The 12,894-nt window shown below is 34.6% G+C and overlaps 1 protein-coding gene across 1 annotated transcript in view; it reads left to right on the top strand.

Annotated features, from left to right (window-relative positions):
• UTRN (utrophin) overlaps positions 1-12,894 on the top strand; it is a 526,271-nt gene that overhangs the window by 230,650 nt on the left and 282,727 nt on the right. The window contains 1 exon segment of the mRNA XM_020972489.2: positions 6,193-6,382. Within this exon segment, the coding sequence (XP_020828148.1) occupies positions 6,193-6,382 (190 nt within the window).

Below are 12,894 nucleotides of genomic sequence, written 5' to 3'. Positions count from 1 at the left end.
AAGTCAGAAAGACTCAGAAAATGAGTAGGCAGTGGATCGTATGTTGTACTGTTGTTGTTCATTCGTTTCAGTTGTGCCCGATACTTCTTGACCCCATTTGAGGTTTTCTTGGCAAAGATACTGGAGTAGTTTGCCATTTCTTTCTCTAGCTCATTTGATAGATGAGGAAACTGAGGCAGACTTGAGGCAAACTAAGTGACTTGCCCATGGTCACACAGCTAATAAGTGTATATAAGGCCAGATTTGAACTCAGGAAGAGAAGTCTTCCTGACTCCAGCTCTGGCACTTTATCTGCTGTATTAGGACCAGATTAACAAAATTTGGAGAGTCATCACCAGATTGGGCAGTGGATTTTTTGACCATAGTAGTTCTCAGGGAGAGGCTACGTGATATAGTAGATAAAGAGTTGCTCAGTTGAGGTTCTACCTCAGATATACATTGGCTGTGGGCATGTCACTGAACATTTCAGTGTACTGTTCTTCTCTTTATAACAATTGCTAATATGCACAACTTTCTTCTCTTGGAGTTCTTCACAAATTACAAGTTTAGGCCAAAGCAAATACAGTGAAAAACTCTCCAGCATAATTTATGAAGTAGTACATAGCTCGTTATCCTCTGCTGTATTGTAGTGGAAATATTGGCAAAATCACAGATTGATGAAATATTGAGTATTTATTCCTTAACTTTTATAAAGAATAAGACAAGATGGGCCAAAAAGACCTCCAGCACTGGTGTATGCCAGGCTAACCCTGCTCTAGTTCCTGAAATCTGATGAAATGGGGTCAGATCAGGTCTTCAGGGCCATACATACACGTGTGTGTGTGTGTGTGTGTGTGTGTGTGTGTGTGTGTGTGTGTATCTTTACTAAATCCCAGTTCTAATGATTCATCCAGGCCAGTTAGCAACTCAGTTCTCAAAGTCTACATCAGCTGAGATTGTCTGTCAAACCTATAGTACTGAAGCTTCTGAGTATACATTTGACATCAGACTGTTTGAATTTTCCAAGGACCAGCCTATCTGAATGAAGATGGATCATTGAGTAATGGAACTATTTACTAAGTTACAGAGGTTCATAATCTGCCTTAGCACGGTTAATATCTACACTCATCATCAAAGATGATTTGGATTACTGAAGTAACTTTATCCCACTACCCAGTCAAAATAGTTATAGAACTACTATTATCTGTTACTCATTCCAGGAGTTAGGGGCACAGTGCCCCCATGATCTGAAAAATCCGCATAAAATTTTTTGGCCCTGCCTTCACCAGAGAAGAAGTCTGAATTATTGTGGTGTTAAAAGATAAAATATGTTTATATTATATAATACTATACATATATTTTATGCATTTCTCAGTTTCAAAACTCAGTTTTTCTGTGTTGTCTGCTGGTCTTTGCATGTTGTCTGTGGATTCTGCAAAACTCCTCAAAAATTCTCATTTAATTTCTTAAACTGACTCACGATATATCCAAACCACCATGGGAAGAGTTATGACGTGAAAGGGATAACTGTACTGGAAATTCCTCATTGAATGAAGTCAATTATTTGGTCATTTTTGAGGATGGTTGTTCATTTTCAAAAATTGTTTCAATTAATTTTTTTTTTCTTTTCCAAATTAGTTTTTCTATTTAAGTATATACATACATGTTGAAATTCTTCCTATATGTTGTTCTATTTGATTCCTGTTCTAATAATTAACATCCCTACAGAATAGAATACATAAAATACATCTCTTCAGTAATTAGGCATTTTTCAATTTTATTTCTTCCTTAAAAAATGATCTGTAAAGTTTATCCTGTATTGGGATTTCCTTCTCTGATTTGACATTGAAATCAAGCTTGATGTTAGATCTTTAAAAATCAGCAGGACAATAATAACCATTCTTAAATCAATGAATATTAGGATCATAGCAGACTAGAAGGGATTTCAGAGACCATCTAATCCTCATTTTACAGCTGGGGAGACTGAGGTCCAGAGAGAAGGCAAATGGCTTACTCAGGGTCACAGTTAGTCAATGTGTGAGACAAGATTGGAAGGCAGGTCTTCCTGCACTCTATTCCATGTTGCTACCTGGATTAAGTTGAAAGGTAAATTTTATCCATCCTGCTTGTGGTCCTGTGCTGAGGTTTAGCTATCTGGGTCAGTTTTATTGGTTCATCCTGTCCAAGGCTTTTTCTCTTGCAAGTCTTGTTTGTTTTCAGACCATTCCTTCTATTTTTTGTGTGTTCTCCTTCATCTTTTTTAGATTTGAGGAGGGAAACATGTGAAACATACAAAGAAATAAATTTCTAAATCTTTCTGTTTTCATTAGTTCTATCATGCTATAAGTTAGAAAATTTGTTTTTATTGTTTCTTGTATAGTCTTACAGTGTGCCTTGAAAATACTAGTCTTTATGCTTTAAAGGTACTGATATTAAGTATTCAGGTACCCTTCCCATGTATCTAGACATTGTTAGCCATTTGTAGAGTCAGTGATAGTCTTCCTTTTCTGTAGTTTTGGAGTACTTTGGTAGTAAACACATGCCTGTATCACTAGAACCCATCTTGGGTATCAAAAAGGTAAGCAGTATCAAATCGGACAAAATACTTGTGCTCACTACTGCCCTCTCCCCAAAGTATGTTTGAAATATATATATTCCAGAACTCATGACTTTATCATTGACAGTTTTCTGCTTGTTACCTATAATCCAACCTTGCTGTATTTCCTCCTCTGTATTAAAGTAGTTGGGGAATCAGCATGGTTTCATGGAAAGAGACACATATTCAGAGTTAGTATGGCAAGACTTCAAGTCCCACATCTGACATGTACTATCTAGGTGACCCTGGTCAAATCTTTTAACCTCTTAATGTAAGGCACTTAGTTGTGGAGCAATTAATTGATGATATGATATGTATTAATAGAGGGGGCTTCCTCACTAGTAATTTTCTATACTAGTGAAATCACTGGCAATTGAGATATATCTGTATCTATTGATATGTGTATATATGCACATATGTATACACACACACCTATATGTTAAAGCAGTTAGTGTAAATTAAGCATATTCAAGTCTTTGGTCATCTCCTAAGTAACATATCCACCTACTCCTCACCCCACTTGCGCAAAAAAAGAAAAAACGAAAGAAGGAAGGAGGGAATAAAACTCTATATCTGTTTGGATCCGTCACATCATAGTAATAGATCTCAAAGGTAGTTCACAGATGACTTAGCCCAACCCATCATTTGCACAGGTGAGAAAACTTGGTCCAAGAATGGTTTAGTGATTTGCCCAAGGTGGGAAGTGTCAGGAACAGTATTCAAACCTAGGACCTATGACTCCAGAGCCTGTCTTTTTTTCAGTGTGTCACAGTTTAGACAAAGTCAGTATTTTACCCATCTTCCCTGTTTTATCCATGTTTCCTCATGTCTGAGGCAGCATACCTGGGTTTTTTCAAAGTAGTCCTCATACTGATTAGAAACAAACACACATAAAATTAAACTGTATTCATGATATTCATGCAATACAAATAAGATTTTTTTTTATTATTTGCAATGATTATATAAGAATGTTAAGTTTTTAGTGAGGTGGAGGGGGCCGAAAATACTATGTTTGTACAGTGCCTGCTGAGAATTATAGACCACACCTCCCATTTTTTATCTTCTTTGGATGAACTTGCTTGGAATTTGTGTTTCTTCTTTCCTCTTTTATTTCGTTTCCTAGATCCTATTGATAGAAGTCCACCAATTTCAATGTCAACTTTTCCTTTTGTTATCTTGGGTCTACCAAGTTTAATAATATTAACCTGGAATTCTATACTTTGATGGTAGCAGCACTGCTTATTTTGTTATGAGGTCTTAACATTTGTGTCTTATAGCCTTTATGTTCTATTCTTAATATGATTATCCAGAATGTTGAACGCATAAGTTCATAAATAAATGTGATATATAAGAAAAGAAAGAAATGACCATCTAAATACAAGAATTTCTACTCTATTCAGCAACTTCAGTGAGGTATTACTTACATTACTTACATACTTACATACTTACCCCTCTCTCCAATAGTTTATTAACAGTGTAAAAGTTAGAATAATACACTGACAAGAATATAAGCAATTGCATAAAGTAGTGAGTATATGATCCAAACAAGGACAGTGGATCAGTGCTACAATTTCATGGAGAAAGATGTGATTTTTTATGTTAGAATGTTGCATGAGAACTTCATGAAAGAGGTTGGCATGGAGCTTAGCTTTAATTGACAAGGAGTATTTTTTTAAAATGCTTGTTTGATTAGCTATTGTTTTTAATGTTCTAGCCGTTTCTAGATATACTCTCCCTCCATTACCGACCACTGTGAAATCTTCTCTTATAAAATAAATTTAATAGTTGTGTAAAAATAATCAGTAGGTCAGCTGTGTCTGAGAGATGAAATAGCATTCCATATTGATGACCTCCCAGCTCTCCATGAAAAGGAAGGGAGGTTCATTTCTTAATCCCTCTCAGACCTCACTTGGCTATAATAACTACAGTGTACAATTTATAAAAATTGTTCTTTCCATTTCTACAACATTGTAGTCATCATGTACATTAATTTTTGGAACTCTTTGTTTCATCAATTCATACAACTCTTGGTATTTTTCTCTAAATTCCTTATATTTCGCATTTTTTGTGCTGCAGTTATGTTCTATTACATTCACATAACCACAATTCATTTAGCCATTCACCAATCAGTGGACACCCCTTTTGTTTCCATTTATTTGTTCCCACTGACTAAGATGTATGTAACCAAATGTGATGAATATATATATGTCTGTCATGTCTGTGAGAAATGAGGTATGCTCTAGGCAGGAGGTAACCATGTGAACAAAAACAGAGAGACAGTTGAATAAAAGATTTATTCTGGTAACAACCAACAGTTTGGTAGGGCAAAAGACTTAATATGCGACAATATTGGGCAATAAAGGTTGGATCAGGCTTTGATTTTTTCCAGGCTAAAGATCCTGGACATTTTCATTTATGTATTGGGAAACTATTGGCCGTTTTAGAGCAGAGGACGGGACATGATGAAATTTGCATTTTTAGGAGATTAAATTTCATCATGTTGTGTGGCATAGCTTCAGTGGGGATAAGCTTCATCCAGGGAATGCAATTTGCAAGCTATTATAACCTGATTTAAAGAAATAAAGGCTTGATCTGAGGTAATGTGAGTGGTATTGTAATGAAACATATATGGGATAGATATCTTTAGACTCAGGTAAAAAGCATTTATTAAATGCCAACTATATGTACTGGATCTTGTGCTAGTTGCTGGTGAAGAAATAAAAATTCATATGTACTACAGCTTCACAAGTAGGTTCTTCTTGAAATATCTAACATGTAATTCTGTGTCTAAAATAACTAATTTGCATGCATCTTTAATGATTAGTTTGCAGAAATTTGAGCTGACAACTAAATTTATTATTTAACCAATTTGTGATGAATTTTATTTATCTGAAAAGATAAGAAAACGTACAGTGGGCACTTGAAATCATTTAATTTTATTTGGATATAGGGAGAGAGAATAATGCTTACTAAATGAATAAATTAAATGCCCCCTTTCCAGTTTTCCATACAATGAGTCCCTTTCTGGAATATGCACGAACAGGAAATGTTATCTCCAAATTAAAATGATAACCCAAATTTTCATAGAAGCGATTCTATAATTTGTATTTTTGTGGGTTTAAAAATTAATATTCATAAATGGAAAATTCTTATTGTCCTTGTTTAAAGGGGTAGAAAGGGAATAAACATTTATATAGTGCCTACTATGTGCCAGGCCCTTTACTAAGTGGTATATAAATGTCCCATTTTATCCTCAAAACAGTCCTGTGAAGTATAGTACTATACTGTTATCTCCATTTTATGATTGAGGAAAGTGAGGCAAACAAAAGTTAAGTGACTTGATCGAAGTCACATAGTTTTTAAGCATCTGAAGTAGGATTTGAACTCTACTCTTCCTGACTCCAGGCCAAGTGTGCTCTATCCGCTGTACTACTTAACTCCCTCTGTCAGAAGTGCATAAAGCATACAAAGGAATAGATTTCTCAGCTACTTTTGGTCGTTGATACAAATGAACTTTGATTTTTAGGTTATCTGCTCATTTTTTATTTATCATCTACGCAACATAGGATGCCATAAGGACAGTTATTTCAGGTCTGCTTGTCTCTTGTTGCTTCCAGCATTCGTGACCGACAGATTGCCTTAGAGGCTGAACTGAGGATGGTGCAGGCCTCTTTCCAGGATCTGGAGAACTTCCTAAAGTGGATGCCAGAGGCAGAAACCACAGCTAATGTGCTTGAAAACGCAGCCCAGCAGGAGAATGCTCTCCAGGACACTGGTTTGGCCAAGCAACTCAAAAAGCAGATTCAGGTGAGTGATTGTAAAATCAGCACATTGATTCATAGCTACACCTTACATTGTAATGGATCTACATATTGTTGTTCTTTCTTCTTCCACTTAATAGTATTGATTTTTTTCCAATTACATGTAAAGATAGTTTTCAGCATTCACTTTTATAAGATTTTGAGTTCCAAATGTTTTTTCTCCCTTCTTCCCTCTCTCCACTCCCCAAGACGACAAGCAATCTGATATTGGCTATACGTGTACAATAATATTATTAAACATATTTCCACATTAGTCATGTTGTGAAAGAAGCATTAGAACAAAGGTAAAACCTCTAAGAAAGAAAAAAAAAAGAGAGAAAATAGTAAGCCTCGTTCTGTATTCAGACTCCATAGCTCTTTCTCTGAATGTGGATATCGTTTTCCTTCATGAATCATTTGAAATTGTCTTAGATCATTGTATTGCTGAGGAGAACTAAGTCTATCAGTGATTGTCACAGAATGTTGCTGTACAGTGTACAGGGTTCTCCTGGTTTTGCTCAGTACTTTTCTTCTTGTTAGGAAATGGAAAGACCAGTAGGGAAAGTGGTAAATCTTGTTCTGTTATGAACCTGGGGGTGCTTCAAATAGAGGCCTGATTTTTGTAAGCATAGTGATCAAGATGCTCATGCACGTCTAAGTTTTTCTCTCATTTCATTACTGTGACGTGCATCTCTTTTGTGGTTATCCTCATTTGATCCAAAGTTTTTTCTTCTGTTTAACTTCTTTATTTAGACTTCAAAATGTCCTTAGAAAACTTTCTAAAATTCTTTACCTGTGACCTATGGACCTGTTTTTTTTTTCTCTTTTTAATATTTTGATTTATAATTGGTTTCCTTCATATTTTCTTTCTCTGTATTTTATGCCTTTAAAAACATTATTCTGGGAAGGTTATCCTTGGGCTTTACCAGACTGCTACAGGAGGAGGTCCAGGATAAGAAAAGTTTGAGAATTCTTGATCTAGTCCAACTCTTCATTTTAACAATAAGGATCACACCCATTAGTAAGTGCCTGAAGCCAGATCTGAACTCAGAAAGATGAGTCTTCCTGACTCTGTGACTGATACTCTCCCTTTTCTGATTTTCAGCCGAGAGCAAGTGAAGGCCCACCCTAGAGAAATAAAGTATCTTTCCCAAGTTTACACTGTGAATTATGGGGTGGTTTTTTTTTTATTTTTTGCTTTTTGGTGAGGTTGGGGTTAAATGACTTGCCCAGGGTCACATAGCTAGTAAATGTCAAGTGTCTGAGGCTGGATTTGAATTCAGGTCCTCCTAACTCCAAGGCCAGAGCTCTATCCACTGTACCACCTCGCTGCCCCCACACTGTGAATTATGAACCAAATAAATAGAGACTATAAAAGACCTGCCATATTCACTATGCAGTGTCTAGTACTGGGTTTGAAAGTTTCTTAAATATTTAACTTTGGTTAGTGTTCAGTTGACTGCCACGTTGATGCTTTTATAAGTAGAGGTGTTCAGTGCATTTTGTTTTTCTTCCAACATGGTGCTACATTTTGGGATAGAGAAATTTTGTGATAAATTTGTTAAGCCCAGTGTCAAACATGACTGTTGCAAAATCTTTGCTTGTGCCATTTCTTTACCTTCCTCTTACTTACTTAATAATTCATAGATCTTCCCTTCAAAACTCAGACTACTTCAGGAATTCTCCTTGTCCAAATTCAGTGGCCTCAGATGACCTATGCATTTTTTGTCTTATGAAATCAGTTTGTGCAGTATTATATTAGACTTGTTATATATTTTTTTGTCTTTTTAGTGATTTAATTAGTTTTAGTAAAATTAAATTTAGTCATTATTCTCTCTTCCCCCAAAAAAAGTTCCTTGTAGGTAGGGATAGACTTTTATTTTCTTTTTTTAAATAAAAGTTTTATTACTTTGTCCATACTGTGGTCTGTACAAAAGTATTAAATAAATACTCATTACACTGAAACCTCACTACATGATTTTTTTTTTTGGGAGAGTCATTTGGGGTTAAGTGACTTGCCCAGGGTCGCATAGCTAGTAAGTGTTAAGTTGTTGAGGTCACATTTGAACTCAGATCCTCATGACTCCAGGGCCAGTGCTCTATCCACTGTGCCATCTAGCTGTCCCAACATAACTTTTGTGTGTGTAATTAATATAAACTATATCCATCTTGAAATATTTCTTAATACTCTTTCCTACCTCATATCAATCAATAAGCATTAATTAATCACTAGCCACTGTCATAACCACTGATGATACAAAGATTAAAAAAAAGGAACTGTCACTGCCTTCATGGACCTTATATCAGGAAAGACAATGTGTACATAATTTTTTTTTCTAAATGTGTAGAGTCCCATAGAATCCCTCCCCTATACTTTTATTGATAGAGTTAAATAATGCAGACTAATTATCTGTGATAGTTTATGTCTCACCCTCACCCATTATCCATCATCTCTATCAAAAGAAGGCAACATTCACCATCATTAATACTCTGAATTAAAAATTGATCATTGTATTGATTTAAGTGCTGACTTTTTAGTATTATTTACTTTTACCTTGTTTTGTTTATTATATATCTTAATTCAGCATTAGTTTGTTTTCATCAGTTTTTTCCTTAATTCTTCATCTCCTTTTCATATGATACAATAATATTCCATTACATTTGTATTTCACATTTTGTTCAGCTATTCTCTAGTAAGTGGAAATCTCTTTTGTTTCTGGTCATTTGCTTACCCTCAAAATTGCTAATGGAATATATAAGACTTTTGCCTTTGTCTGTGACATTCTTGGGATTTATATGATACTTCTCTTTAAAGCTTAGGAACAATTTTGTTTTCTAGGTTAGTTTCCCAATGCTTTGTTGGGTAGTTGGATCAGTTTTCAGCTCTATCAACAGTATTATTCATGTGCTTGTCTTCCCACTATCCCTCCAGTATTTAGTATTTTCATTCTTTATCGTCTTTGCCAGTTTTTTTAATATATGAGATGAAACTTCAAAGTTGTCTAGTTTTACAATTTCTCTTATTCTGAGTGATTTAGAGGATTTTTGATGGTTGTTGATGTTTTGGTTTTCATTTCTTCTTTTTAAAACTCTTTGTATGTTTAATAGGAATGTATATGTATAGCCTATATCAGATTGCGTGCCGTCTTGGGGAAGGAGGTGAGGAGGGAGGGGGAAACATATAAAACTCAAAAGCTTATAAAAGTGATTGTTGATAAATCGAAATAAATTAATGAAACTCTTTGTATCCCTTGACTACCTCTCTCTTGGGAAATAGCTATCCTAGAACATCTTCAAAGGACTCAATTACTTTTATTCATCAGATAGGACCTCTAAGTATCAGAAACCATGACAAATGTTACATTGTTGATTCCTTATGACGTGTAAAGATGGTCCAGTTTACTTTACTCTTAACCTTAAGTAGTTGTGTAGACTGTGAGTAGTTGTCTAGATTGCTCTTATATGTAAGTAATATTTCCTCATTTCTTTAAACAATATGGTATGTTTTTAAACAAATGGTCATATATATGTCAATATAGGTCCAGGCTAGACATCCAAGGGCATTCATATAAACATATTGTATGTAGGTATATATGTATGCATGTATGACACCATCTCTTTATCCCATTTCCCCCATAAGATCAGTAGTTTAACACCATGTAATTGATAATTTTTGTATGTATATGCAATGTAAAGGAATTGAGATTTGGCCATTTTGTACTGTTTAAAAGCATCTCTTATACAACTTGTCATTTTAATATTTAGATGCACAATCTATACTTTATCATCCATGTTCAGGTAACATACCTTTATTATTTTTTACTGTGCTGAGGATATCCTTGTATTTATGTAATTTTATGAAAATCTTTAAGATTCATAGCAGATTAGCCTTTATAAACATTGATTACTACTTAATAGTTAATCTTATATTCATGATCAAAGAGAGATTTGGAAGAGTATATTTGAAGCAGTAATAATTTATGGGTAAAAACCAAAAAACTCTTTAAGAAGAATGTAAGAAAATGGTAATGTTTTATATCTATGAAGAGTTTAACCGTTCCTCCTTATGTTATTATTTTCTTAAAATGACACACATAGTCATTCAAAATATTTAAAGAACATTCCTAATTATGTAGGGAGAGATGAGAGGAGAGTGCTAAATGTCATTTTTTTTCTAGTAAGAAAAAATGGAGGACTAGCATGCTAATGCCAGGATTTTTTCAAAAAGTGAACTAAAATGTAGGTTTTAGACTAATATTTTGAAATAAAACAATTATCATTAGGTATAAATTTATAGAAATACTTCATTTCTATTTTTGTTAGTAACCTATAAAAGCCAATTAAGCACAATGTTTATTTTAAAGTCTTTAAAAAATATTTTTAGTCACTGAAAGAGAAAGAAAATGTATGTCAGAAATTTTTACATTGCACATTTCAAGCATATATTGTATTTTTCTTCTTTATCATGTGATTTATTATAAATATTTCTCCTCTGGCTTTACTTTAAAGATTATCTTTACCTCTGTGCACCACGGTTAGTGAAGTAGAGCTTTCTTTTCACTCATTTCCAAGGCTAGTGAGAACTTTTATTTCCTTTGGGTTTTTGAATAATCTAATTTTCCTATTAAATAAACATTTGAAATTGAAACTTTGGGAGGTTTACCTTAAAAGGGAAGTAATTTGAAAGCAAACTTAACATAAAAGCAATTTTTAGAGTTTGATTTTATGTACGCAGTTTGAATTAAGGCATAAGGGAACCCAGGGTATTTTGTGTTTAGTGCACAGAACAAACCTGATTACATACCTTGTATACTGGTTACAATGTTCTAGGTCTTAGGATATATCGCCTGATTCATGGCCATGATAGAACTGTGTAAAGAACAAGGAGACATTTTCCCTGTGTTCAGATGAATCTTGGGTGCAGTGGAGTGAAGGAGGGTGTGCTTTTGTTAATTTAATTTCTGGAAGGATGCTACATTTTTATGTAGGCCATGTCTTTAATGGAAAAAAGCATCATTTTGAGCAACATTGGTTTCATTGTCTCACTGCAGGGCTGTCTTCTCAGGTAGCTTATAACTCAAGTAATCACTCCTCTTAGTGATAGACTAGTAGCAGAAGTATGTCCTCTTCAAATGGATATGTTTGACTTTGATTTTTAGTGGTTAGGAGTAGGTGGATAAAGAAATAAGAACTGAATAAGTACACAAATTAGAAACTAACTTTTTATTAGGCTATTTCCCCTAATATTTTAAAACATTGCCATATTTCACATTAAAATAATTCTTAGTATTTCCCAAACTAATCAGTTAATAAAGAATATTTATTTTGAGCCCTTATTGTGCTCATAATATATTTTGCTTTTTAAATGTTTTGACACATATTTTAAAATGTCTAACTCTCTAGTTTCTCACCCTTTGTTCAATAGAACCCTACCTTATAGCAACTAAATACATTTAAGTAATACAAATTAATTGTAATTCTAATCCGTGTCTTAAAATGAATGTCTCATTCTGCACTGGTGGTCCACTACCTCTCTGTCAAAGAGAGGTGCGAAGCATTTGTCCATTCTTCCTAGCTGTCCCGAAACTGATTGGACGCTACTTTAATCAGAGTTCTGGTCTTTCAAAATTGTATTCCTTTATGTTATTATGGTAAATTCTTCAGATTCTGCTTACTTTCATTGTGGAATGTAAAGTATTGAAGGGTACAGAGATATATGAGTAGATTAAAAGACATTAGTCAGTCAATCTTAAAACCTTGGAGATATCTAGTCCAATCTTTAAATTTATTACATTGTATCAAGTTGAAGCCCAGAGAGCCCTTTTTTGCCAGATATTAAAAGCAAATAAATAGAGAACCAGAACCATGCTCTGTTGATTCCTGGGTCAGTGCTTTTTTTCCTTCTACCCCCCCTTGTCCCAGTTTTCCTGGAGAGATAAGATACAAACATGAAGATACTGAAAACAATTAGACAACAAAATACTCATGAAAAGTTCAGTAGTGAGGGGCAGCTAGTTGGCGCAGTGGATAGATAGTGCTCTGGCCTTGAAGTTAGGAAGACCTGAGTTCAAATGTGGCCTCAGACACTTGACACTTACTAGCCGTGTGACGCTAGGCAAGTCACTTAACCCCAATTGCCTCACCAAAAAGCAAAAAGAAATAGAAAAAGGAAAAAAGAAAAAAAATTCAGTAATGTAACATTATATAATTAAAAGCTACGTGACTGGTAGAGTCAGTGTGACCACAGTTCAGAAAGAGGCCTCGTAGGTAGAGAGCATGGGCTGATATGATTAAGGAAGGGTTCTTGTGGGAGTTGGGATGAGAGGTGAAACTCAAAGATAGTACATGATTTGAACAGATGAAGAAAGTAGGCTGTTCAAATGGGAATAATAGGGCAGTTAGGTGGCATGGTAGATAGAGTGCCAGGCCTAGCGTTACGAATGCTTATCTTCATGAGTTCAAATATGGCCTCAGACACTTACTAGCTGTGTGACCCTGCCCAAGTCACTCAACCCTTTT

This window comes from Phascolarctos cinereus, unplaced genomic scaffold (assembly GCF_003287225.1).
Source record: "Phascolarctos cinereus isolate Bilbo 61053 unplaced genomic scaffold, phaCin_HiC Scaffold_5;HRSCAF=322, whole genome shotgun sequence".
Taxonomy (NCBI): Eukaryota; Metazoa; Chordata; class Mammalia; order Diprotodontia; family Phascolarctidae; genus Phascolarctos; species Phascolarctos cinereus.
Note: the sequence above shows the minus strand (reverse complement) of the source record. Positions and strands in the feature narration are given on the sequence as shown.